General features: G+C 39.9%; 1 protein-coding gene across 13 annotated transcripts in view; it reads right to left on the bottom strand.

Annotated features, from left to right (window-relative positions):
* Positions 1–27,391, bottom strand: part of phldb1b (pleckstrin homology-like domain, family B, member 1b) — a 55,064-nt gene that overhangs the window by 17,199 nt on the left and 10,474 nt on the right. For 12 of the 13 annotated variants that reach the window (XM_057350922.1, XM_057350924.1, XM_057350931.1 and 9 more), the window contains exons 2-9: positions 26,194–26,292; positions 24,753–24,876; positions 23,029–23,199; positions 15,985–16,110; positions 11,455–12,932; positions 2,274–2,537; positions 2,048–2,191; positions 1,231–1,368 (exon numbers count right to left, since the gene is read on the bottom strand). In XM_057350922.1, coding sequence (XP_057206905.1) covers positions 1,231–1,368; positions 2,048–2,191; positions 2,274–2,537; positions 11,455–12,932; positions 15,985–16,110; positions 23,029–23,199; positions 24,753–24,876; positions 26,194–26,292 — 2,544 coding nt within the window. Of the gene's footprint in view, positions 1–1,230; positions 1,369–2,047; positions 2,192–2,273; positions 2,538–11,454; positions 12,933–15,984; positions 16,111–21,953; positions 22,381–23,028; positions 23,200–24,752; positions 24,877–26,193; positions 26,293–27,391 lie in introns of those variants that run through there. The other variant, XM_057350928.1, reaches the window with a different exon arrangement.

Below are 27,391 nucleotides of genomic sequence, written 5' to 3' on the forward strand. Positions count from 1 at the left end.
GGTATCGGTACAGTACGCTTGGAACCTCAACCGAGGTGGTACTAAAAAGAGTATCAGGTACTAAGTACTGTACCCAGTGGAAAACCCCCTAAAAGTGAGCTGTACCGCGCCCGTGCATTACTATGCAGTGGAAAAGCACCATAAAAGAAAGCCAACTCAAAAGTGACTGAGTCTCGCACCACTGGAGCTATTGTCCCTCAAAGCCAATGAAATAATCCCACAGCCTGAGATTGTGCGGAGCTAAACAGTTTTGAACCCGAGAGAGAAAGTAAGAGAAGTCTGTGAGTGCAGAGAGAAGCAGTGATGACATTAGAGGTTAATGAAGGCTTGTTAGTGTCGCCAAGCTCTGTAGAGGACCTGAGGAGAACCATCACACCAGGAGGATAATGAAAAAACACCTCTCACTTCTGATTTTCTACCCAACCAAAAGCAGTCCGTGTTGTTTTAATTTGACTATCATCTTCAGATCCTCTATTGTAGAACGTGGAATGACCGGATGTGATGGGAAGCGATTTGTAAGCTAGTTTGGATGAGCGTTGTCGCTCTTTGGTATTGTTTACCTGATGATGGCAACAGAGACCAGAATGGGCCTTGAATGGCCATCCTGCAGAATGGTTTGCCTTTAAGGAATGTCAGAGACCAGAAAATGCTGTTTAGTCCAGAGAGGCTCAACAATATAAAACACAAAACAGTCCGGGTGGGGATTGGAAGCTCCAATTGGCATTTATGAAAACATTACGCTTGTGAATATGGGGAAATTATTTATTACTTTTGTGTTCAACAGAACAAAGAAATTTATTTTAAAAAATCCTACTATGGTAGTCAATGGTGGCCAAGAACTGTTTGGTTACAAGCATTCTTCCAAATATCTTTCTTTGTGTTCATCAGAACAAAGACATTTATACAGATTTGGAACAACTTGAGGGTGAATAAATGATGACAGAATTTTCCTTTTTGGGTAAACTGTTTCTTTAATATACAAGGATTTATAACCAATTATAATAACAATATCTTGAAAGGAGGGTGACAGGTGTTTGGCCATTTTGAGATTATCAGCCTTGCACATCTCATTTGCTAACATTAAATTGTACAACATCATATTATATATATCAGTCAACCACTATTCTTGTTGTACAGCATTGAAAAATAATTGTTCAAGTAAAAAGATTTAAATAACCCTGAAAGGCACTATACTTCTATAAATAAATAAGCAAAAGTGTATGCATCTACCTTGTCTTTCTCTCTCTGGAAGGTGCTCTCCACTTCACTGAGTTTGCGTTGCAGCTGGTTGATAATCTCCGTCTCGGCCTCGATCTGCTCCAACTCAGCCTGTCTCTCTCCCTGCAGAAGAGCTCTCTCCATCTCCGCCTGTCCGGATCAACACACCAGATAGAGCAATTCTCACACAGACCACGCAAACACACATTTTCTGTTCATATACGCATCACTTCCTGTTCCTTATCCACTGTAATTAGGAAAGCACTTCCTGTGTATCCTTTAGTGTATTTAAGTGGCCCTACAGATACAACATCACAGCACATTGTGTAAGTACGTGTTTGTTTGCAAATTCAGTTTGCCACAGTTGTGCCACTTTTCATTATTTCAGCGCAAAAACCTGCAGAAATCCTGTTTTGCCATGATCTAAATGCACTAAAAAAGCCATGTACCGTGTTTATTTATGATACAGTCGCTATCAAGTGTATTAATTTAGGAGACGCTTTTATCTAAACAATTTTTCAATTAGCTAACTATAAGTGCAGTCTACATAGCCATGTTTGAAGCTAGAGAAAGATGAACAACATGGACATTTTTAATAAAAAAATATAAACTGTCATATAAATTTTAGATAAGTCGCTGTCAATCTTACCAGCACAAACACGCTTCCTTTCTATGCAAATCAGGTAAGAAACTGCTGTGCAAACTGCACTCGGCCCAGATTATTTGAGCGTGTTTGCTCCATTACATTTTCTGCATAATTCATTTAGTGAATCAAACTCTAAAATTGGATTCAATAAGCATCTTAATTTATACCCAGAGAGCGGCTCACCTCCTGTTTGGACTCCTGAAGTTGCTGCTCCAGTTCTGTGATTCGAGCTTTCAGCTCATCTACCTTTGCCAGCACTCGAACCCGCTCCTCCTCCAGGTACCCCAGTTCCAGACGGCCGATACTGGCTGATCCTGAGTCCTCTGCCTGAACACACATCATACACAGTATATACGTATATGTTCTTAAGGCAACCCACAGACTACTTCATTTAGGAAACATGTCTGACCTGTCCATTCTGTCCGTTCAGCAGACCTGTCGGGTTTCGTCCGTTGAACTGTGAGCCCTCACTGCTGTTGCAGTCTTCCTTCAGGTATCTCTGCGCCACTCTTGAGGAAACGCTGCTCACGCTTTCCACAGAAGGACGTCTGACGTTAAGCCCCTCCCTGGAGCCGAGCCCGGAGACGCCCATCCTGCCCAGATCGCCCGGTGGCCCGTCGCCCTTATTGTACTCCGCACAGAGGTTTAAGATCGTCTCCAATCGCTGTCGTTCCTACAAAAGAGAAGAGCCATTAGATGAGTCAGGGGTGGCAAAAACGGCCCTCGTGTTATCTAATTTCCTCTGCGCCAGCCTCTGGCACTGAGCGTCCCGCTGATGCCAATCTGATGAGAGGACAGGAAATAAACAGAAGCGCCACTGTCTGGAGCGACTCTTATCACGACCCTGTCCTCAAATGAGAGGCCACAGCTTTCAGCGCACACAGCGCTTGTCAGAACAGGCCCTCAGAAGTGCAGGCTACTCAAAGATCTCCGAAACGGCCGTGTGACTTCACAGAGCTTGTGTTGATTGGCTGCCTGGGGGGTCTGAATGTGGTAACAGCTGCCCCCTCGAGCAAGTGGGACCCACCTCAAAGACACATTCTCGGTTTGACCTTTGACCATTTCAGGGTATTTATCACAGACTGAGGCACCGACTCCTGCTGATTGGCAGGATCTTTGTGGGCTTGGGTCTGAAAACGTTTTATGATATGCTAATAACTAAAAAATGCCAGGTGACCTGTTTTGTTTTTTGTTTCTGCAATTAATGTTTAAAATATTGTTTCTAATAAACAACTTTGTCTATTACTTTTTTAATTGGTTTGTGGTTTATAATTAAATTGTGCAGCTGTTCAACAAAGGTAAAAAAAAGTAAAAAAGCACCATATGTAATTTGCAAATAACTGAATATATTCAATGATTGGATAAAGCCACTTATGAATAATAGGTGGCCTGCTTGTTTAAATATAAAGCCGTGGAATAAAATTAGAGAGCATTCCAAATTTTCATTTAATCAGCATTTCTAGATGTATTGTGGTCATTCCTGTCCAGTGTCTGTTGAACTTCAACAACATCAAACCTCAGGAGTGACAAAATCATCCAACAGCAATGTGAGACAAGACACATGAAAACTGTGATAAAATTGAGGTAATCATCCTACATTTTTGGGGGAATTTTACTAAATACATGTACTAATATTACTGTCGTATTGCTTAAAAGTGAATATGAACTCGTTTTCTTTTCAGTATTCCAGGTCTGAAAAAAATTCAGAGCATCTTTTCTGTTATTTTCACCTGTTTCTCCAGTTTTCATTTTCTGCAAATAAATGCAAATAGAAACAATATTTTTATTTGAAATTTGGGATAAATATTGTTTGTAGTTCACAGAATGAAACAAAAATCATTTTACCTAAACACATACCTAACTAGTACAATTTAAAATCAGAAAACTGATTTTGAAATGGTCTCTTAATGTTTCATGGCTGTATATACACACTACTGTTCAGGTTTTGAAACACTAAATAATTCTTTATTAATAGCGTTTCCACATTTAAGAATAATAGTAAACTCATCAAAACTATAGAATAACACCGTTGTGACCATAAGAATTATTTAAGCATGCAAGAGAAATCACAAACATGTTGTATCTAGCTACCCTTCACCTAGAATTTGCAAAGATGTACTTTAGTTTTATTTCCTTTGCTTTTTTTCACAATTCTTTCTGTAGTTCTTTCACAAGTCGCTGTAGTTCCATCACAAACCCCGGTTAGAAAACCTTGCTCCAGGACATAAAATAATTGCACACGATTAAATCCACACCAGAAAATGAAGATAAACAAAAAGATCCACACTGGTATCAAACAAGTTGAGCCTCTCTTTGATGTGCTCCAGAGGATAAACTTCAGTGTGGTTTGAGAAGTACTGGGATGAGTGTTCTCCAAACCCTCAATTAACTGAACCTGTAATCATCATCAGCCTCCTGAATCCAGATCACAGCGTTCACACTGACAAGAGGAACGTGCCTGAAGAGGATCTTCTCAAACTCTTCCCATGAACTTAAAACACCAAATGACCTCAGTCAAAACTACTTCCAAAATACATTTCAGTACCATGAAAATACCACAAGACAGGACCTTAAGGATGGTATACTTCTAAGTACAGCGGTAATGCCATCACTGCACAAATGTACATACTAAACAAGCTTTTGAATCATCAGGAAAAACTTTGGCTTAAATTTGGTTATTCAAACTTGTGCCATTCCAAGCTCAGCTCCTTTTACTGGTCAATTTTCAATTGCACGAATCACATCAACATGTCTTCACCTGACATTGCTCGCTCTCATCGTCAAAATTAAACATCTGAATTGTGAAAAGCCCCTGTGCTTTCGCTCCTCTTTCTAATCGTGACGGGTGATACCACAGAAAGTGTCTCGTCTACTACAATTAACGGCAAATTATATCCACACAGAAGCCAAGGACAACATGACCCAGATAGGGACATTTGTGTCAAATTCTGTCAAACACAAAAAGGCATGAAATCTTTCACACTTAAACACCACTATGTATTTCTGTAAGCTTAAGCAGACATGTTTTCACATAAAAGCACTCTTTTATTCCTCATTTAGGCCAGACGCAATGTGCAAAACTCATTTATGGGTTTAAAGTGTCTTCTGTAGCGGTCATTAACAGTTCCCCCTGGGGTAAGGAAACAGTTTAAGATCATAGCGTCACACCCTGAGTTTTAAAAGAGCTCTGGTGCGCATGAAGCCCATAGTGAACCGTAGGGGGGGGGTGTAAATCATTTGATCTGGTTCCATCTAGGCCCCACTGAGCTTCTGATCCAGTTTATAGCTGAGGTTTATAACTGTGCGTTTCGAATCAAAATAGGGGCTACCTGAACACTTCTAAAGCAATACACTGCGGTGTAAAGACAGGCTAATGCAATACTCGAAGAAATACACTTATACAAATACACAATCCTAACAGATTGAATGCTTACAACAGTTAACACGGTGATATTGAAAAATGTGGGAAACGTAACACATATTCAAATACTTCGTTTTCAATAGTTTTCAAATATTACAGTTCTATGGTAAAGCTACACCAATATGTTATATGCATTACAACAAATTTTGTAAAAGATTTCAATAAAAATCACTTACCCTCATTGTGATGTGTTAAATGAATCTCAATAGAACACTGTTGTTTGATAGTCTTAGTTGTTTCCTCATTGAGAATCTTTCCAGAACTCACACACACACACGCTAAGACAGATGAACAAATAGTCACTAGTCCCTCCGCCTCCAACACACACACACACAGTCAGTCTCTCTCTCTCGCTTTCTCTCTCTCTCTCTCTCTCTCTCTCTCTCTGTGTGTGTGTAAACACATGTAGGTAGGCCTACATCAAGCAATTTCACTACATCTCATTTTTCTATAAGTTGCTTCTAAAGGAAACATGACTTATATCTGTGAATGGCTGCTTGTTTATCTATCAGGCTTTGAAACATTGGGGGGCGAGTGACGTTTAAGCCACATTTATTGTGACCCACTCAAACAGGGATCACTGCTCAATAAACAACACAGCTCGGGTGGATGTGTGGCTACACAAAGGTGTGTGCGAAATCCAGTGCCAGTCAAAGTTGCTACACATTGAATATAATAAGTATTCTCCTGAATTTATAATAGTATGTCATCAAAATTATGAAATAACACAAGTGGACCATCCACAAAAAAAGAATCAGCCGAGATGGAAACTGTTAACTTGAAAACTACAATTCAGTCAAAAACGACATGCATGCTAAAAACTAGATGGAAAGAATTTTAAAAGTTTCCACTGATCCTCTCTGATTGCAAACCTCCCTGCATGCTACAACTGTACAGTATTTGGGCGAGTGTGTAGGTGTCCTGACAAGGTAAAGTTCTCACTCTGACTCAGATGTGTCCAGAGAGGAAATGCAAACGTTACAAAAATTAATTCAGAAAAGAAACAATTCTGCATTATTTGCCATTTAAATCGTCGCACCATTCATATCGAAAACATATTTGTGCCACACACAAAGAAACAATTAGAATTGAGCTGGAATCTGCTGTGGCGTGAATGCAGTCAAAATAAAAATGCCTCAGGTATGTGTGAGGTTGAAAATAGGCGGTTAACAGCAACAAGTGTAAACTAAGCGATGGCCCTCAGATATCAACCAATCAGAGCGCTGGAGATGCAGCTCCTGCATTCCAGCATGTTCCTTCTGTCTTCTTTCCAAATACTTACAACCCTGTCTAAAGCTCTTCCGGAGACTCAAACCCCCTGCTATGACGGAGCCTCTCTCCTGCTGTCCTCGGCCTTATTCTGCCTCTGTATGTGTGTGGTGGGGTCACAGTGTCACTCTTACTGCGGCCTGTTTGAATGCCTTAAACCAGAATGACCGCAGTGACATTCTGGATCTCCATACTAAATATAAGAAACTTATAGCTCCAGAGAATGCAAGCACAACCGTGGTCTTGCTTTTCAGTTTTGACACAAGAAGCTGTTAATAAAGCATAAGCAAAGATCTGTTCATACTCTTCGCTCATCCCTCAGGACTCAGATGAACTGAAAAACCTCAGCTCTGGATTTCCACTGGGCTGTATTGTGTCTAATTCAATAAAAGACGGATAAGGGTTGACTTTTGTATAACTTTAGTATGAACATTATCATTAGGTTTCTTGCCAAAATCAGTCACAATTCGTTTCATACAATCATTTTCCAGCCTTTCTCTGACCCTGAGAATTACGTTTTCTTGTTACTGTATATTCAAGATTGTTATATGTAAGATGCCTCTGCTGACTTGTCATTTTGCATTCAAGTGAAAGCACAAAAAAGAAAAACTAAAGACTGATTGCAATGTATCGGGTTCTGAAGCTTTCAAGCCTCATAACAAGGCCATAAAAACACCCTGAATGCAGTCCATAGGATTATAATCTTCGAAAGCCAAACAAATAGCTCTGTGCAAAGAATAGACAGAAAGTGCAGTCAATTAAAGTAAATGGCAGAATTTCAGCATTTGGGTAAATCCTCTCTTTAAACACCTGTGGAAACCTTCAGGACAGGCAACTAGTTTCCCGTTAGCTCTGCAAATTATGAATTTAATAATAATGTTTGTGTAATCATACACATTATACGCATGATTACATATATGGTCCAGCCTAGAGGAGCTTCCTATGCTACTTACATGGGGCTTTAAATCAAACAAACTGTTTTAAAAACATGCTGTACTCAGAGAGGTCTTTTTTCTGCTTTGGGTTAAACCTGAGAATATTACATTCGCATATTACACTAAATAATAGCATATTGTTCACATTAGGGATGCATTAGCCTTTCAGGCAACCGACAACAAACAGGTCTCTCTCTCTTTAAGTGCCTTCAGATTCCTGGTCAAAGAACACGAGACAGGCACAGCGCAGCAACTGATCAATAGAGGTTAATATTAGACCTGTACAAATGCGACTATAATGTAAAATACAGTATAGCCCCTGATCATTGACATCATCAAGATAACTGGTTAACATCCTTTAGGGTGCCTAAAGAATGTTTAATTTCTCTTATTTCTAATTATGATAATAATAATAATCTAGTATTGAAGTAAGTGTCAATGTATTCGAATTACAGATCATCAATGTAATGTTATATATTGTATAATGTAATGTAATGGGTTATTGTTTTGAGTAAACAGGAAACAAAGCACTCAATATTAAAGGCAGGGTTAGGATAAGAATGTCTGTACTGACCCAAATAATCAGTGCCACAGAAAATCAGTTAAATGTCTTCTTTACGCAGATACTCCCTCTCTCTCTCTTTCTTTCACTCTCTTGTTGCGAGTAGAACCAGAATTAATCCGTCCCAAAGCAAACTGACGTGCACTGGACTGCAACTACACAGGAAGTCAACACATTAAACCAGTGGTTCTCAAACTTTTTCTTTGTAAGGCCCCCTTTGTGTAGAGTGCATCGCTTTGCGGCCCCCCAAATAAAGACTTATCTTAATTTTAACATTTTTATTTAAACAAAAACATATTCGGTTATACAATGCTGAAACATCAATTCTTTTGTCTGGTGGTCTTATTTTTCTGATGTTTGATTGCATAAAATCTACGATCAATTTCTATATTTCATAAAATGCCACAAAATCTGTGGTCCCTTGGATCCATCTCGGGCCCCCCCAGGGGCCACGGCCCCCCAGTTTGAGAACTACTGCATTAAACCATCAACAAAATGTTGCAGTGGGAATCATTCATGTCGCTGCATTCTGCTGTCACTGGCACAGAATAATGCTTTTATCTTTAAAAATATGACATTTGCACTTTACTGTGTCAAACAGTAATGGATGCCTGTCTCCTCTCCCCAAGGACAGTTTTATTGCTCAGTGATTGCTCTATAATAGATCAGGAAATATATGGAGATCTTAGTTATGCTTCATTTAAGAATAAAGTTGTCTCCAAGATTTCTTTCAAATTGATCAAATTTAACGTTGATAGCATAGCTCAGATAATTTGATCTTGAAAGGTAATTTGATGTGTTGATGAGAAATATCAGACACAGGTAATGTATGTGTAAACTGACTAGTGAAGGATGCTATATTTTGTGTGTTAATCCATGAGAACAGTGCTCGTCACTCACAACACATGTCCCCTCTTTCTGTCTGACCACCCAATAAAGTCAAGTAGCTTATGTCTTCATTCTGCTCATATAGACATGCAAAAAAGCATACTGTATCACAAATGCGTTTGCATCCCTAATCACTACATCCAATGATGTAAGCGACGCATGCAACTTCAACAAATCTACATCCACAAATGTGATTATGTCAATGTGTTACACTTTTCCGATATCTAATGAATTTGTTTTGGAATGACTGAAATAAAGCAGCATGAGATCAAACTGCCAAATTGAGTCTAGAACAGGGGTTGAACCCTCCCCACGGTATTCAACAATATTCAAAGCCCCCCCCTCACTCACAAAACCTTAAAATATCTACCCAATAAAATATTTTAGTGCTTGACATTAACTACAAAAATGTTTATTAATTAGGAAAATGGCCAAATAATTATAAATATCTTGCTCATTTTGTCTAATTTTAAAATATTGGTCATCTTGAGGTCCCCTTGGAAGTCAGCTGGGGTCCCCTTATGGGCCGTTGCCACCCTGTTGAAAACCACTGGTCTAGAAGGTCCTGTTTTATACAGTGAAGAATGTTTTTGGTTCTTTAACATAGCATGTTTATTAATAAACAACTCCTTTATTAAAAAATAGATTTTTTCATATGACACTAAAATAGCAAAAAGACTTCTCTATAAAACGTCCTCGCTGTTTTTTCCGCTTTTACTGTGCAGCAAATGTCAGTTTTATAGAGTAATGGAAATGTGATGTCATCGTGGGAGCTCTCGATTTAAAAAAATGAGGTCATCCTTAACAGGCCTGGCATTAGTATGGCACTCCAGCTGACTGACGGTTTTCTAGTGACTGATGCCATATGCCAAGTGTGTGTGCCAAGGCTGTATTCTAAGGAAACCATGTGTGCCTCTGGAGCCTTGTGGCAGTTTAGAGATGATAAATTATGTACTACAGTCCGTACTGGCACTTCAGTCAACTGTAAGTCGAACAAAAATACAATTCACAGACCAGTGGCGATCCGTGACTCCTCTTCAGGGGAAGCAGTAATGCGAAGCTCAGCAAAACATGTATTTAGCCCATCGTGTGTGGCGCTTCATTTCAAAATACGTGCCTGTTGCAGAAGGGTTTTTAATAAAAGAAACGCTTGCTTTTGCTAGATACTTGCTTAGTCTCATGTGTAATCAGAGTTAAGTGTTAACGCAGTGTCTTCTGAACGCGAGCGTCTCTTTTATCATAAACCCTTTCGACGTGTCTGCAGCAGGCACGTATTTTGACATGATGCACATAGGTTCACGTGAAGCGCTGAACACGTATTTTGAATTCCTGCTTCCCCGGAAGAGGAGGCACCGATCGCCACTGTCACAGACACTATCAAAATGTGATCTCAACTGACAATGGCCTCAATTGTTTCATTAATCATTTGCTAAATTTACATACAGTAGTTAAATATAGTTTTGATATAGTTTAGATATAGACTTTTGACCATGTCAAAAGAATTGCTAAATCACATTTACGGAAATGATGGTGATGGTACGGCTGACAGTCATGCAGTTGCTAAAACTCGACAGATCATTCAAGTCTTTTGTGAGCAATCTTATCTCACTGGTGTGGCGTCTGTGTTAACACAGAAAAATACACTCTGCTATTTACATGTTTCTGTCTCAGAACAAGGTCTGAACCAAAGGTAATTTTTAGTTTGTCTGTGTTCTGTTCTGTTTTTGAGAAAGGCAGAAATGAGAACATCTGCACTTCAGCTTATTGATTTACAGTTTATTGTAGCTTATTCTTTTGGCATTAGTTTTAACCGTCTTGTTTGTCAAAATGAAGCAAAAGTATCAGCCATTGTTTTATTGATCTATTGAGCAAGAGGGAAATTATAGAGGATAACATACACAATATTTTCTGTTGAGAGTTTAAGCACATCCCTGTCTGTACGGTCAATTAGATCACCTCCTTTTCTAAAGCGAATAACAGCCACGAGGGTAATTACACGAGAAGCAGACGAGTGCTGTTTCAGACTCAAAAACATATAAAACTTCACAGGGGCCTTTGTGTCAACCGCTTCATTCTGGGCAACAAACTGGACCAAGATGTCTACCGCTCCCTCCTACCTCTCATTGCGAGACAACAAACAATGGAGTTGCCATGGTAAAATCAAAACCCTTTGCCTCAGCACGACAACGGATTAGTCAGTGTGTCAGCGTAGTACGTCTGTTCTCACATTTGTTCCTAATGTTCTCCATTTTCACCAGAAGGAAACAAGGACTGCTGAGGTTTGAGGTGTGTTAGTAGATTCAGCCATCGGTTTGCAGTAGTGAGGAGCTCAGGAGCTTATATTAACTGTAGAAACTTGCAATTTACTTATCATCAGAAGACATGTAGAGACGGGATCCTACATGGCATGTACAAACAGACGCCGAGTATTTCTTGGAAGAATTCTTTCTACTAGGATGTGGCAAACATAACATGAAAGACAGAGTAATATGAGTAATGTATGTGTCTCACTCACCAGCCTTTCCATTTCCTGCTCTCTGAGTCGCTCTTCTCTTTGGCACCGATGATACTCCAGAAGGTCATCCTCGTTGTCGCTGATCTCCGTGATGCTGTTTTTGCGCTCTCTCATGCCAGGGTGAGGCATCCGGAGGTCCCTGTGGCCCGCTGACATCTTCCTGTGGCTTCTCGGACTGGAGCGGGGCGATGATCCAGGCAGAGAACCCAAGCTGAAGGCCGAAGAGAGCGAGTTCCCAAAACTGGCCTTCCGCCCGCCACCTTCCCCCATCAGTCCCGAGGTGGGCGAGGGGCTACGGGCACGCACCGCACGAGGGCTGAACTGGTCCTCTGTAGGAGACCCTGCTTTCCGCCTTAGTCTGGGGCTCTCTGGGACAGTTCTCGGGGATGGGCTCTCCGGAGTGCGCAGGGTTCCTGGCAGTGCTCCCGGGAGCACAGGAAACCCCCTGCGAGCCATGGAGGGGCTGAGAGGGGGAAGCTCCCTCATGCTGCTCCCTTCGAGGTTCCTGCGGGTCAGCCGCGGAGATTCAGGAGGCTGTAGTGTGCGTTGGTGTGGAGGTCCGCCCTGAATGATATGGACAATGGGGTCCAAAGGAGGCTGGAAAGATCGGGAGGGTGGGGAGAGCTGGTGTGAGGGGCTGGACGTCGAGGAGCGATCTGGTTGAGGCTGCTCCCTGAAGGGACTTGAGGGTCGATCGTGAAGGACAATAGCAGCTTTAGTTCTGGAGGGTGAGAATGATGGAGATGCAGTAGAGAATTTGGGGGTCAGTCTGGGGCTTCCTGGAACTTGCAACCGACTGACAGATGGGGCATCAGTTGGAGCGGTGGAGATTGAGACTGAGGGCAGAAGGGTAATCTGTAAGGGGCTGTCGGGGGTTTTAGCCCCCGAGTTATCTTGGTTCAAACCCCTGCGGGCAGGCTTTGGGCTCGGCGGTGCTTCTAATAGAGCCTTTCTCTGTAGTCTTGGACTCTCAAGAACCTTTGGCCCACCACCGCCTCCGCTGGGCAGTATGGTCCGTGGCTGAGGTATGGGTGGCTGGCTGGTGTAATTGTAACTAGAGGACCTAACTGGCACAGGAGGAAGCATGTGAATCTGGTCCTGACAACCACTCGGGGATGGACTTGTGTAGCTGCCGCTGCTGGCCGCCGATGGGGATGAGAGAGGGGAAAAAGGAGGGGAGGTATTCTCGTAACTGGAGCCCACAGACATAGCACCAGGGCTCGTTGGAGGAGAGAGAAGGAATCGGCCACCTCCATTTAACATGGGGGACAGTGGAGATTGGGAGATGGGCTGGCCAGAAGGTTTCTTAGAGGAAGACGGTTGTGGGTCATCCATGACTAATGAGTCCATAATGTCCTGAAGGTCCTTCTCAATGGAACTGACAATGGCACTGTGTTCCAGACGCACTTTCTTGTTGGTAACCAGGTGAGATTCTGGTGCACCTGACGGGTGGTTCCCATTGACCAGGTTCTCAGAATCTGAAAAAGAAGTGAAAAACCATAAGCTATTTACTATACATAGATGCCAAAATCCTTCAGAACGGGGAGGTGAGCCAACTTGAATACATAACACAAGAGAAGCACTTGTGAGTAATGCACTTGGCTCCCTCACCTCACCTAACCCAAATTATTATCCTCAGCATTACACCTGACCTTTAATGCAAGTATCTACAGCTGCAGAGATGCATTTAATCCATTAGTCTCATTCGATGGCCCCAGAATTCAAAGCCATATAAAATGAAAGCTCAAGAAGAAAAAGTGGTTACCCAATGGAAACTCAGAGAGAAAGTCCACCAGCTTGAACAAAAAAACATCAAATGAAAATGTTCCCACATAGCTAAATCACAGACAGCCCTGGTAATTCAATCTATCTCTCATGCGACTGACCCGCTTCATTGTAAATGGTTCATCAGATGCAAATGGACGGATATAAAACAAAGATGGTCATTATCCAAACCACCAATATCATATTTAACACAACCTCAATACCATGTGATTTTTCCTCGTCAACTTAGCAGAAAAAATCAAGTAGTTTTATAAAACTCCAGATGTGAATGCTTTGTCATTGTAACAAACATACAGGATATTATGTATTCAATATACAGTAAATGACATTAATGTTTTATGAACAGTTATGTGTCACATTGAATCGAAGGCTCAGAACTGATTTATCAACATTGAAAACTTAAACATTCATGCTCTGCCAAACCAGTGTTTACTTTTCTGACTGTCTATGATTACAAAACGATCTCAACAAAAAAAAAACTCCTCACAAATAACGCACAACACAACTCCCTTCAGCGTTTTTTAATATTATAAAGTAATCGTGGATAAATAAAAACAGCTACCGATGCCTCTGGCATGCCCTTTAAATCCTGTTGATTTCTTTTAATCGCCGGTAAAAAAAAAAAAAAAGAAAGAAAATGAAACGATGTCAAAAAACTACGAATGCATAAAGACTGCTGATGAAAAATCACATGTACGTGATAAATAACACACTTCAATTTGACAATCGCGTACAACAACAGTATAAAAAGAAGGCATAAGCTACATACGTCCGCATAGCGATCTGACATACATATACAGCGGCTATAATTACAGTACTTACAGATGAGAACACGCCTGAGGAAACGCCAAGCAGTTTTGTTTGGCTGTTTAACCCATAACCTACTTCAGGTTCAAATATACGAGTCCTTCATTCCGGTTGTTAAGCTAGGCCAGCTGTTCCGGCTTCAAGGTACCCAGGCAGGAGTGAAAAACGCTGTCGTTGAGAAATTACAGCCGGGTCTGGTTTACCCTGCGCCGCTACACAGCCGCCGAGTCCCCCGCCCTCCCCTGTCCACGGTGCTGATGTGACTGTCTGCTGGCTGCAGGGGGGCGGGGACTGCTGTCTTAAAGCGACAGTGTGCCTTTTCCTGCTCTATTCAAACACTGACTGTGCTGACGTCTGCGTTGGGTTTGTGCAGAAGAAACGTTATGCTTTGCTAAAATAGTTCTTATATGTTTAGTTCTGGCTAATAAAATAAGCTCTATTCTAAAAAAAACGTTTTAACCTTTTAAACAGGACTTCATTTCACACATACGTAGCCTATATGACAGATATTCGTTGTTAAACTATGGCAATACAAATGATAATCTGCCAAAACACACTTTTACTACAGAACCACGGGTAATATTCATAAGGGTTTGAAATATTAATTTGTGGAATAATGCATTTGTGAATAAAACCTAAATCTGCTATGGGCAATTCTGAAATATCATCAAAAATCTCCAGTGGACCAGCTGTGTGAAAACAAGACAGCCGGATATTGGGAGAATATGAGGGGAAGAGTAGGGAGGGGATTGACGACTAGAGTGGGTGGGAAGATAAATATAGATATTGTAAAAGATATCTTTCAACTCTAAATAAGCACAGCGTGGCCAACATAGCTGTCTGGACTGGAAATGAGATGGACGAGGAAATAGATTTGGCACAGAGAATGTGAGGAGCGGAGAGTGAGGGGGTTCTTTTCCTCTATAAATTCTCAGTTTGTGAACAAATAACAGACGGCAAAAGCACACAGAGAGCCTAACTACAGCCAAATGCTGTAATACATTAGTGATGTAAATCTGAACTATATAGTTATGGTCATACTTTCTCTAAATACACTGTCATTTTGACACAAATCCTGAAAGGGAATGCAAAACGAATGCCGTAAACAAAAATGCAAGTTGTAAATACTCTGTTAAAACATTGGCTCCAATGGGAATGTAAGATGTAGAGCGCTCAGTCAACAGGAATGAGCTCCTCATAAAAGTTGCATGGTGCAAAACAGGACCCAGGCAGGCTTGTGTTGCTAACGGTTAGAACTGAAAGGCAGTAATGCCCAGCCGCACCTGTAAAGCACCCTCATCTGCTACTGAAACAAACCACACCATTCAGCCATGTGACTACACCCTCTAGGACCAAATCTGATTCAATTTCTTCTTTTAAAAAAAGCATAGAAATCACTTCTAATTCTTGTAGATTTTCATTGGTTCTTTCCTGACTTTCTTTCTTCCGCAGAACACAAAATAAGATATTTTTAAGAAAGTTGGTAATCGAACAGTTACCAACATTCTTCAAAATGTCTTCTGTTGAATCATATAGGTTTGAAATGACAAGAGGGTGAGTAGCCTAAATGATAACAGAATTTTCATTTTTGGGTGAACGATCACTTTAAAATACTACTCTAAATTTAAATAAATGTATTGATTCAACCAAAATATAGTTTATATATTCAGTTAACCAAAGTGTACTCATGGAAAGTGGCATACATTGATAATGCTTTAAATGCAAGATATCATCCACAAACAACCAGAGACCTCAATATGTGTATCAAATCACAACATAAAAAATACACCGAACCTTTCCAGGAACATGTCTTTCACACAAATGACGTTCTACACACAACACGGTCTTTGTGGACGCTGCCACTTCTGTGTGCTGAGGTAAGCGCTAGATAATTCATGCCACATTGGTGGTGTGTTCTCCTGTGGGATATTGCATTACCTGTGAGGGCCTGGCTTTTCACACTGCCTGTCTGTCCTCCTTCAGGCATCATGCTTTTCATTCGGAAAGCCTCCTCGGGGTGATTGAAGCGGAAGAAGGCGGATTGGCCGAAACACAGCATACAGCCTGCACGCAAACCAAAACAATAGCATTGTTATACTAAAACTGAAAATGGTGGATAAAATATAAAATGCTTCATATAATATGAATAGTTCCCCAATGCTTGAAAAAAGTCGTTCAAATGATCATTCCCAGGATTCTTCAATGTTGGACAGGATTTTAATACTGCAGTGTGAGAGAGGTACAGTGTAGGGGAAAGGAATGTTTGCCCCCGTTTTACATGAACAAGCAGGAACATCTCACACTGTGCTGTCGCCTCAGACTCATGGCTCGCTGAGTGAGGGGAAAAAAATAGACAAGCCAGACTCTTGTGTAGCCAATGTGAAATCAAAACTGGTCATTTTTAATTCCTACTATTACTACTATATTTATGTCTATGTATAAATAAATGTTTGTCTTTAAAATCTGCTTTCTTTCTTTTTTGACAGAAGTGACATAGTTGGTGCTTTACGTCACTCAGGAGAAAATTAATTTAACACCCAAGAAAAGTCAAGATTACATTATTTGGAATGACATGATGATGATAATCCCCTTTAAGTTAACACTAAATCATCTAAATAAATGGACTCCCACTATATAAACAGGCCCAAGCTAATCTGGTCCATCACACCGTATTTATTCAAGGTAGGTAAAGGTCTCATGCTTTCCAGCTCAAGCAGATGTGTGATGAATACAGAGTGCCATATGCCCTTTTGTTCCAGACAGGAGGCAGAACATTTGATTACCCTTCAGGTTGTGACAGGACCAGGTACGATTAAATCACACAATAGCCTGCACCTAAAACTCTGACCCTCTGAAGTAAACTGTGTACTTTGCTGCTATTCTCAGATATCAAGACTCAAGCATGTACTCTTTAAATCTGATACTGAATAGAGGGTTTGAACAGAGATTGTGAACTGGTGTTTGTTTTTACGAAACGATTTGTCTGGAGGATCCTTCGAGTCTTAACATGCTCTGCTAGCACTTTCAAAGTCATAGATCAAAACAGACCAAGGAAAATCAAAACAATGAATTAAACACAAAGCACATGTGTCAAACAGAAATAGATACTAGTGTTTTTAATTTAAAAACAGAGCTGTTTACATACTCAACAATAAATCGTTTTATTGGAAATAACAGAGCCAGATGTTGTTTCCCAATTCCTAGATGTGTATTTTTTGTGAGCGTTCCAGATTTTTACAGGGCATGAATCATTATTGACAACAGTCTCCCTTTCCAAATTACAAACCCAAAGGCGACACTACTGCCTTTCTGCATTGTCTTACAAGCATCATGCTCTTAATGTTAAGAAGCACTAATTCTGCTGTGTGGTTTATCCTTGCTTGTGGGTGCAAACCGAAAAACACGGCTTGGTAAATCATATATTTCTTCAAGGGGAACCCTGCATGCTCACAGCGGAGCTTCACAGATCATCCATGAGGAAAACCAGCAAAGCGTGCAGTTCCCATTCCCAGCAGAGCTTAGCAACACATTTCAGTTCAACAGCAGACATGCAGATCAGTCAATACACATGATAAACCTGCAGATAACAGCTAACAGGTAAGCACAAAAACAGCACTAAGAAGATATTATCACAGTTCACGTGGTGCCATAACAGTGGCATGATGTTTTTAGCATGTATCTTAGTGGTACAAAGGTGTTCTTTTAGTACTGCAGAGTACCATGTAAATACCACTATACATGAGTATGATCATCGTTGGTGACAATTATTACTGTATTGTCACAGGTGTGTTGGTAAGAGAAATCATCAGTGCAGTCATTTTGTTATTTATGTGTATACTGAATGTTAGTTTAACCTTTCAGTTGGTCATTGATGTAATGTGATGTCAACCCTTATTAAAAATATGCAGTATATGCTATCAACTGTCAGTATATCAAATAATGTAATGCGTATATATTTGAAAATGTATTGAATGAATAATACTAATTGGTACTATATTACTATATATTGAATTATACATAAGGAATTGCTGCTTTACATATACTGAAAAATATTGGTTTGACTTTGAATATATAGAAATATACTATTTAATATATTGCATTTTGCAGTACATTTACATATTTTTGTTTTGTGAAGGGAAATCTAATATTTGTGTTTCTTTAAAGAAACACCAGTAATGGCTCTGAAATCAAGCGTAGGGTTAGTTCTGGCAGGTCACGTGAGTTCAGCTTGCATCAGCTGATTACATCAGGTGCAGCTAATCAACGTTAACCAATAGTCATACAACGCACAATAGACTGCGTCCTATTTAAGTTGCATTTCTTTGCTCCTTATCAGCTGCTTAATCGTGTTGCACTTAAAACCCACCTCCATCCCCATCTCCTCCTTATCTGCCTGTATTTTCGGATCTTTTAATTTAATCCTGTTCCACATCAGGAACTGTTCTGGTTCCCCAGGTGGGGGGACATGTATTGCTGCGCTCCTGCTATGTCCATGCAAGGCTGCATGGACGGTCAGAGAGTTTGCCCAGAACGGTTTCATTCCGCCAAACTAAATATATGATATCGTTAAATAATTGACGACAGTGGTCCCGACAGAATAACATGGCATAGGAAAATTATCAAATAACTATTAGAACAGTGATATTAAAAGGTCAGAAATTCCTATAGCATGGAGATGTGTTGCTAAACAAATCTTAAGATAATGTGATATATACAAGTTAAATACTGCTTTTAAATTTTGACATATCAGCACCATATTACCTACAAAAGGCCATTACTATTTCTCAGTCTGGTCACAGCCATAGAGGTTGATGAATTTACCCACAATGCTAAGTGAAGCGTTTGGAAGCAGATTTATGTTTTAAAGTGGAGGGTAATCTAGCACCGCAGACAACACTACGAGACACGAGGGAAAATATACGAGCCAAGAATCACTCCAGCTGGGGTGGGCATCTATTTATCCATCCTGTGCTCCTACCATCATACATTTTGAATCGAGGCTTTTTATGAATGATCGCTGATGTTAGCAACACAAGAATGTTCTAACACAGTGTCCAGAATTTTATTTTGTAAAATATTCCCTGTATTATGCCACTAAATCTTGTACATTAGGAACAAAATCATGATGATGGTGCTAAAAGATAGAGACAAGTTGTTAAAAGCTGTGATCTGCACTATTCGTAATATAAAGTGAGCTAAGCTACAAATAAAATCTTAGGATAACATTGAAGGTGTTTTCCCTGGTGTCTGTTTATAGACAGCCACTTCATGCCAGACATAATGGATACAGTTAACAGATATTTTTGGTACCAGTCAAGGAGATGTTACAATATAATATTTCAGCCTGATAGGCTGAGAATGAATGTGTGATCATGCTTTCACCACAATTTTTACCCCAATTAAGAGAACCCACACCACTTAATATCATGTCTAAAAGATTCACACTCTTAACAGACTGCTTGAAAAATGATAATAATAATAATAATAATCACTATTTTATTATCTGCTGAAATTAGTCACAAATTAGTTGCAAATTAGTTACCTGCAAATCCACCAAATAACCTCTCCGTGTCATAGATGACATTCACACTGAACCATGACTAAGAGCCATTGTATAATCAAATTCATGAGGCCATTTTCAAGAAGACAGGCCTCATCGGTAAATGACAAATGCAGAGAGGCGTGTGAGCAGCGGGAAAGTGACTGGTCTTCATGCAAGGCCCGTCTCACCAACATTAATCAGCAAGATTGATTCCCCACTGTTCTCTGATGAACCATTTCGCTAAAACAGCCGTAACCGCACTTTGAGAAGCCAAACTCATTAACGAAAGTGCATGTGTAACAGTGCCAAAGTACTTCACTTGTTAGTTCTCAGGTGATTTTGAACTGAAGGGCATAGCATGACTATTTAAGGAGGCTGAAAAATGAGAGAAGATGAAATATAATATGAACTAAACATTAATATTTAAAGACCTCTAGGGTCTTTAAGACCCTAAAGGCCATATTTTATTTAAAGACCCAATATATTCACTTATGGCTATCTTGACAGGAAAGTGACTTTTTTGGATTATGCAACAGCCATGAATCATATGTTTCTATGTGATTTGGTTGAAACAGAGACCAACTGATCGGACAAAAATCTGTGTTCCGTTACATATTTTTTGGACAGATTTTTTTAGCATTACCGCCTCAAAGGTAACACTAAACTTCCATTTGCAGAAATATGCATTCAACTGCATTATTTCTAAATCTGCTCACACATGAACCAAAAACCAGTGACCTTTCCAAAGAACAAAACACAGTGGTACATTGCAGAAATAATGGCAAAGGTTCAAATTCTTTCCTAAAGAGACACCAATGACACAGAGATTTTTCATTTCAACCTTGACGAAAGAACTGATTATATGGGCTAATGTTTGGACATTATTCACTTCATTTATCATCAAAACTACACATTAAGAGCACTACAGATCTCTCTCATACACTTGTAGTAAGAAGACCACTGAACTTCTGCCAAACCCACTGCAATAAATGATGACATTATTCTTTAGATCTCAGTAGTTGGCAGTACACCGAGTATGGTGAGTCATGGGTCCTGAAGGATTCCAACTAAAAATTTCAACTAGAGATGTGAACAGGAGACAGAAGATGTCAGGACAAAGAGATGCCAAAAGGAATGTGCAACGGTTGCCATGGTATCAAGTTTTACTGCACTTGGAAAGGTCAAGAAACTAAAGCAAGACAGTCATTCATTCTAACCTTTACCCTGCGGCTCACAGATGCTGCTTGAAGGATTAGTTCAGCCAGAAATGAAAATTATGTCATCGTTTGCTGACCATGATATCTTTTGAAACCTGTCTTAGTGTCTTTTCTCTATGGGATAAAAAAGGACTTGGTGACCGCTTGCATACACATACACAGAATTAGTCTGTATGCAAAACAATATGACATAAACTGGTTTGTAAATTGATGTAGTTAATGCCTAACTGAAATTACTGCATCTTCCAAAGAAATGGTGTGTCATAGTGTTAACTCGTGTCTCCACTTTGGGAGTCTTGTGCAGACAGATCTAAATTCAGTTCGGCAGTGACCCTACACACTGTTAAGTGTAGGTTAAGTATAAACATGGTGACAGGCGCACTTGAAGTAGAAAAAGAAAAAACACCTTATCTCTTTATCAGCTATTCGAGCAGCGGTTCTCGGTATACATTTTAGACAAATAAAAGCCTTGTGTGGACAGTCAGACTGAGCAAACAGTGTGTGGAGAATGAGGAAGGGCTGCATAGAAACAGGATTAGCAGCACTCTTGGGTCACATTGACCAGGAATAGAAGTGTAACATTATACCCACACCCATAGCCCTGCCAACATGGAGGAGAAAGTCTGTCTGCAAGATGCGAACCAGTTTATGATTGGTTATTCTCCCCGTGTATACATATAATATGGTAAATTTATATTTAAGTTACTTTATTGTCTTCATATGCAGTTGTCAATTTGTGCACCTGGACCTCTTTCCCTGTCTGCATGTATATCTCTTTATAATGCGTTTTAATTCATGTCTCAGTCATTAAAATTGTATCATGGCATAATATAATGAAACTAAAGTTGTTCCTTACTTCCATAATAGGAAAGGACCTCATCTATAGATGACATCATCTATAACTACACATAGACCTACATAAGACCTGCTGTCAGCAACGATGTTGCCTTTACAGATCTTCTTTGAATACAAGCGGCATTACCATGTAAATAATCTGAATTTTTGAATTTACATTTGAATGACGTTTTTATACAACGCGGAACGCGTTCGCCAATATAACCTCGAATATAGAGCAGAAAATGTCTTTCTTGCGTTTTATTTTAAATTACGATGTGATCTGTGGTGAACGTTTAAAAAAGTACACTTACTTTCAAATCCAAATGGTCAACTTCCCCGTCTCATCCGCAGGTAACATTGTATCGGTCCCTTTAAATGGGAGAGCACGTGTTTTGTATATCGGGAAATTACAACGGAAGCGAACGCGGACAGATTCGTTTTGTCCCGGTAACGTTTAATCCTTTGATCGTGAAGTATCCGTCAATTATTTCCCATACTTCATCTCATTTTTATTAAATCATAAACGTAAAAAACTAACAATAGGTGTCCACTGCACGTAATGTCCGGGAATTCCACTACAATCGATCTCCAGTCACATAAATATAATCCAGTCCATTGAAAGATTGAAACCCAGAGGTGTTGTGTTGTGTCCGGACTCACTGTAGTATTAAGATTGAACCCCTGCACGCGCTCTTTAGTGATGGGTGGTAAAGTTGAACAGCTGTCTCTCCCTCAGTGGTGCGACTCATTTCCCTCAGATAAGGGATGGTAAGGAGGAGGTGTAATCGCTCACCCCTGAGTCAGAGCCTCCAATCTCAGCGTGTCAGGGGGGCAAGTAGGGTTTCGGTTTCAACTGTTACGTTTAAAATTCTTTCCACAGGCCATTGCACTTTTATGATTGTAATAATGACAAACAATAACTAAAACACATCACATTAAACTAGCCGTTTATTCTCATTGTTGCAATTAATATTTTAAGAAAATAATTGAACAATGGTGAAGCTCACACAATGAAGGTTAACCCTAACACACCCCTCCCCCAACCTGTTTAGTCAAATTCTTCACTAGGACAAAGACAACAAAAGAGGCGAGTACTTTCTTTTAGTTTGGGATATACATTGAGTATTCTTCATAGAGATAGCAAAATGATTATACGCGTAGAAATCATGTGTGTATTTTGGTGTGGTTGATGCTGATCATATAGGGAATGTTCACATCCCATTATAAAAATGTGGAGAAAACATCTGGCTCTGTTTGATTTGATTATGAACCAATCAAAGACAAAAGCAAATGAGGAGGCCTTCATTATTTTACCAATGAGAATAAATAAAAGCCACAATAGAAACAACAATTGCTTGGTTAACAAATGTCATAAGGATTCTGTACCTTGAGACAGGCGAACAGGCTTGCTGACAGGAAGTGCGTCAATGCTACACTGGTTTCCACAGGGGTGCAGGGTAATGATTCCAGTCTTGTTCTCTATAAAGCAATGTTGAGCTGCAATCCCTGGGCCCTGGATGTTGATGTCCATAGCTCCAAGACCCAGAGTGGTCTTGCCTAGACAAACAACCCCCACAGGATGTTGAGTTCGTGAGATTATTTGCCAATCACAACGTCTCGATTGAAGTTTCAGGTTGTAAAATGAGTCGGCTTAGGAGAGCAAAGCCATTAAAACCAAAAGTGTGTTGTTACGTTAAGGCTAAAATACACTACAAGATTTTTGCTCAGATTTTGCCCAGATTTTCAGTCTGGACTTGTTGCAGAAAGTCTGCAAGTGTATGATGTCTAGTTTTTAAAAAATCTGTACAGATTTTAAAATTCTTGTAGTGTGCTCCAGCCATTAGGTGTACAACAAGGCCTGCACACTTTCGGAAGGGAGAGACTGTATAGTTTAGACTGCATACTGTATAGACTACAGTTATAAAAACTTTGCAGAACCACCAGCAGGTATTTTCTTTAATTTTCATTTGGGATATTTTAAAGCAATAAGCCCCAAGAAGCAGTGGGTTACAGTGCATTTTATAACAGCTAAGGGTGTTGTGGCACGACGCGAAGCGGAGTGCCTAAAACCCCGTAGCTGTTATAAAATGCACTGTAACCCACTGCTTCGCGGGGCTTATTGCTTTTATAAAATGGTTATTCCATATGCTTAGCAAGGTTTCATAAAATAAAGTAAATAAAATGATATTTAGGCTATGTGGTGCGGTCAGCCGTTATATATTGGGAGTATTTTATAACGGCTTAGAACTCCGCTCAGCCAATCAGAATCAAGGACCAGAACTGACCGTTTTATAAATAACATTATTCATTGTTGTCGACCTGCTGCTTGTCTATAACACCGTGTCTACACCGGACGCGGCGCGGCACGACAAAAGACAATAGAATGAATTATAACCCATTATAATTTTACATTTTGTCCACACTGGATGCGGCGTGGCGCGACGCGACAAACCCATTAGAACAAGCCATGTGTTGTGTCGCACCGCGCCTCTTCCAGTGTAGACACGGTGTAAGAACCACATACGCTTATCTGTTATCATGCTCAAGATAAAACCCAGAGCCCCTGAGAAGAGCTCGTAAACAAATAGAGATTTAAGATTCAAAAAGCTTTATTGGCATGGTAAAAGAATCTTTACATTTCCAAATGACAGAAACATTAAATACAGTATACCCATTTTCAAACAAATGTATCCGTGTAAAACACCAGTCCACAGTCATTCTTCAGCTGAAATGCTGGTGAATTTAAAGGCATTACCCGAAAATGAAAGTCCTTTTCACTGTAAGGAAATTTCTTAAGAAAAGTTAATGTGTCTCCAGAGAATTGTGAGGCAGACGGTCATTTTTAAAGGAGACACTAGTTTGAATGGCTGGTCAATGTCAGAGAAAGTAAGCAGGTTAAGATGGGTTGTGGCGGGTGGGCTTGGGGCTTCTTTAATTAGGACAGGGTGCTTTTAAGGTCTGAGCGTGTGTTGATACTATTTGTATTTATAAAAGTTGTGTTTCTTCCACAAAAGATTATCTCATAATAAACATTTCTGAGTTTGTGCAATACATTTATTACAAATATTTAAAGACCATTGCATGCCTTTAGGTCCACTGTAGTGTCTTACCTTCAGGCAAGGGCAACAGTGTGATGGCTGTGCTGAGACGGCCACTTCCCAGACTGACCAAATGGGGGCGCTCTGCCTGGACTTTGAGCACTTTCCCAGTCTCGATCAAATCCAGTGGAGTGCTCTAAGAAACCGAAACATACCCTTTAAATGTTTATGTTGCTTTTTGCCTTAAAACTGCTGATGAAGTACATTGAAATGTTTAGAGTCAGCTCATACAGCATCTAAAACTGCCACAATTATTTAAAGTGATAGTTAACCTGAAAATGAAAATTCTGTCATCGTTTACTCACCCTCTTGTCACTTCAACCCCATATGACTTTCTTCTACAGAACACAAAAGAAAATATTTTAAAGAATGTTGTTAACTGGCACCCATTCACTTGCATTGGTTTCGTGTCCCTACAATAGAAGTGAATGGGGGCCAGTGCTGTTCTGTTACCAACTTTCTTCAAAATATCTTCTTTCGTGTTTTGCAGAAGAAAGAAAGTCATACAGGTTTGAAATGATAAGAGGGTGAGTAAAACGATGACAGAATTGTCTTTTTTGGGTAAACTGTCACTTTAACATTTCATATCAATGTGAAGTTCCAAAATACTAGACTACTTAGCAAGTGGTTGAGTCTTCATCTTGCAAATCCACTGCACCCTGGTGAGAGTAGTGTCTTCCCTCATCTTGAGCGTAGACCTCCGTGAAGACTTAAAAGCTCAGCAGGGGAAAGTTGTCATGGCAACAGTGCGACTGGTAATGACTGGGAGAGGGAGACTGTACCCTCTAATTCCCCTATCATGCGATGACATCATCTTTTCAAGTGAAATTAGCTGAATCAATCAATTTATTTTGATTGCATTTTTTTGCTCAAGGCACATTCATAACCGTATTGTAAATGTGCACTGGATATCATTTTGCATAGGTCTTATTTTACTGTATTTTCAACATACAGCTCTGCAGATAATTGCCAAGCAGTCCACCTCTCCAAACATCTACTAAAGACAATATTACCTCCTCAGGGCTGTAGTATATTGCTGGGTTTAATATATTCCTGCCGGCTTAAACAAGATTAGAAGGATGCAATTAGTCTAATGGGTTAAGGCAACTCTTATAGGATTTGAGTGAGAGATGATCATTGTGTTTTAAAAACATCAACATGCCCTCTATAGGTTACCCCATTAGAAGAGGGAGAGAAATGTGGTATACAGTTTAGATCAGGATGTGATGATGGTAATGATGCCCTCGGGGTATGTTTCACACTTTGCCTATCACCTCATTTCACAACCACTTAAAATGGTCTGCCAGACGAAAGCTTCCTTACTGAATGTACAATAACAGCAGATGCTGTGTTGCACAAAACCAGGAATTAACATCTTACTGTCATACAAACTGCATATGACTTGAATTGAAAAAAGCGTAAATCTTTCTGTTGAAAGTTTTTTTTATCTCACCTGGAGCACCTGGTGAGACTTGATCCCACCGGTAAGATTTCGGTTCAGGCTATCCATGACCAGTGTGTCGTCCCTTACTCGCTCTGGAACATGAGGGTCCTGTGAGAAACAAACACAAATTTAAGGAAATTATATCAACAGTATAACATGAAAAAGATATCAGACATATTTGTTTAACATGTTTCACAGTTTGACAATGTACGGTGGCCCTATAAAAGTATTGTTTTATTAAATTTAAAATTAACTAAATTACATTCTTACATATTTAAGCATTGCATAACTGAGCAAACATATTTTGGGGCCACTCTACAGACTTTTACGTAAGTGTACATATTTGTTGCTGACTGATGTCCTGTCCTGTAGATAACAACTAAACCAGTCAAGAATCTACACACAATGGTGCGAGTGGGAGACATTCAGCCTCTGGCATTCCCCCGTCTGCATCCACAGCTGACTCACTGGCCTGATGAATAGAGTCTGTACTCACAGAAATGGCATTTGTAAACAGATAACGTGGATTTAACCCGTTGGCCAGAATCCCGTACTCTTTGAACTGCTGCCGTCTGGTCGGCGCTACAGAGCACTGAGCACCGAAACAGTCAGACATAGGAAAAGTTTCTTCCCTCAGGCCATCTACCTCTTGAACAGTTAAATTTTCTACTGTGCAATAAAAACATGTGCAATACACAACTATATACTCATATTTATTATACATATGGTGTTGATATAATATTCAGCTATTCACATTCCCCTGCATAACTTGTATATAACAGTATAATTTGTATATAGCACATGTACATCCAATATACTGCCTATTGTCCTTTTGTCTAATATTGTCCTTTTTGTCAAATGTGTATTGTCTCTCACATATTTATTTTTTTACGTTTTGTGCCTTGTCACTTTTTTAACCTGTATGTGCACTGGAAACTTCTGTCACTAAGACAAATTCCTTGTGTGTCCAAGCACACTTGGTAATAAAGCTCTTTCTGATTCTGATTCTGAAGCTAACTATAGCTTCAGTCTGCTAACACACACATAGACCTCTCTGCTCCAACATTCCTGTTCTTACTCACTGCCCTATCTTTTATCCCGAGCTAAATGTTCACTCCAAAATGGCTATATTTGTATTTACCTGTACACTGAAAAAATTGTGTTGCTACGTTTAATTTTTAAATATAATGAAATTGGCTGTGAACTT

Source organism: Triplophysa rosa, linkage group LG14 (assembly GCF_024868665.1).
Source record: "Triplophysa rosa linkage group LG14, Trosa_1v2, whole genome shotgun sequence".
Taxonomy (NCBI): Eukaryota; Metazoa; Chordata; class Actinopteri; order Cypriniformes; family Nemacheilidae; genus Triplophysa; species Triplophysa rosa.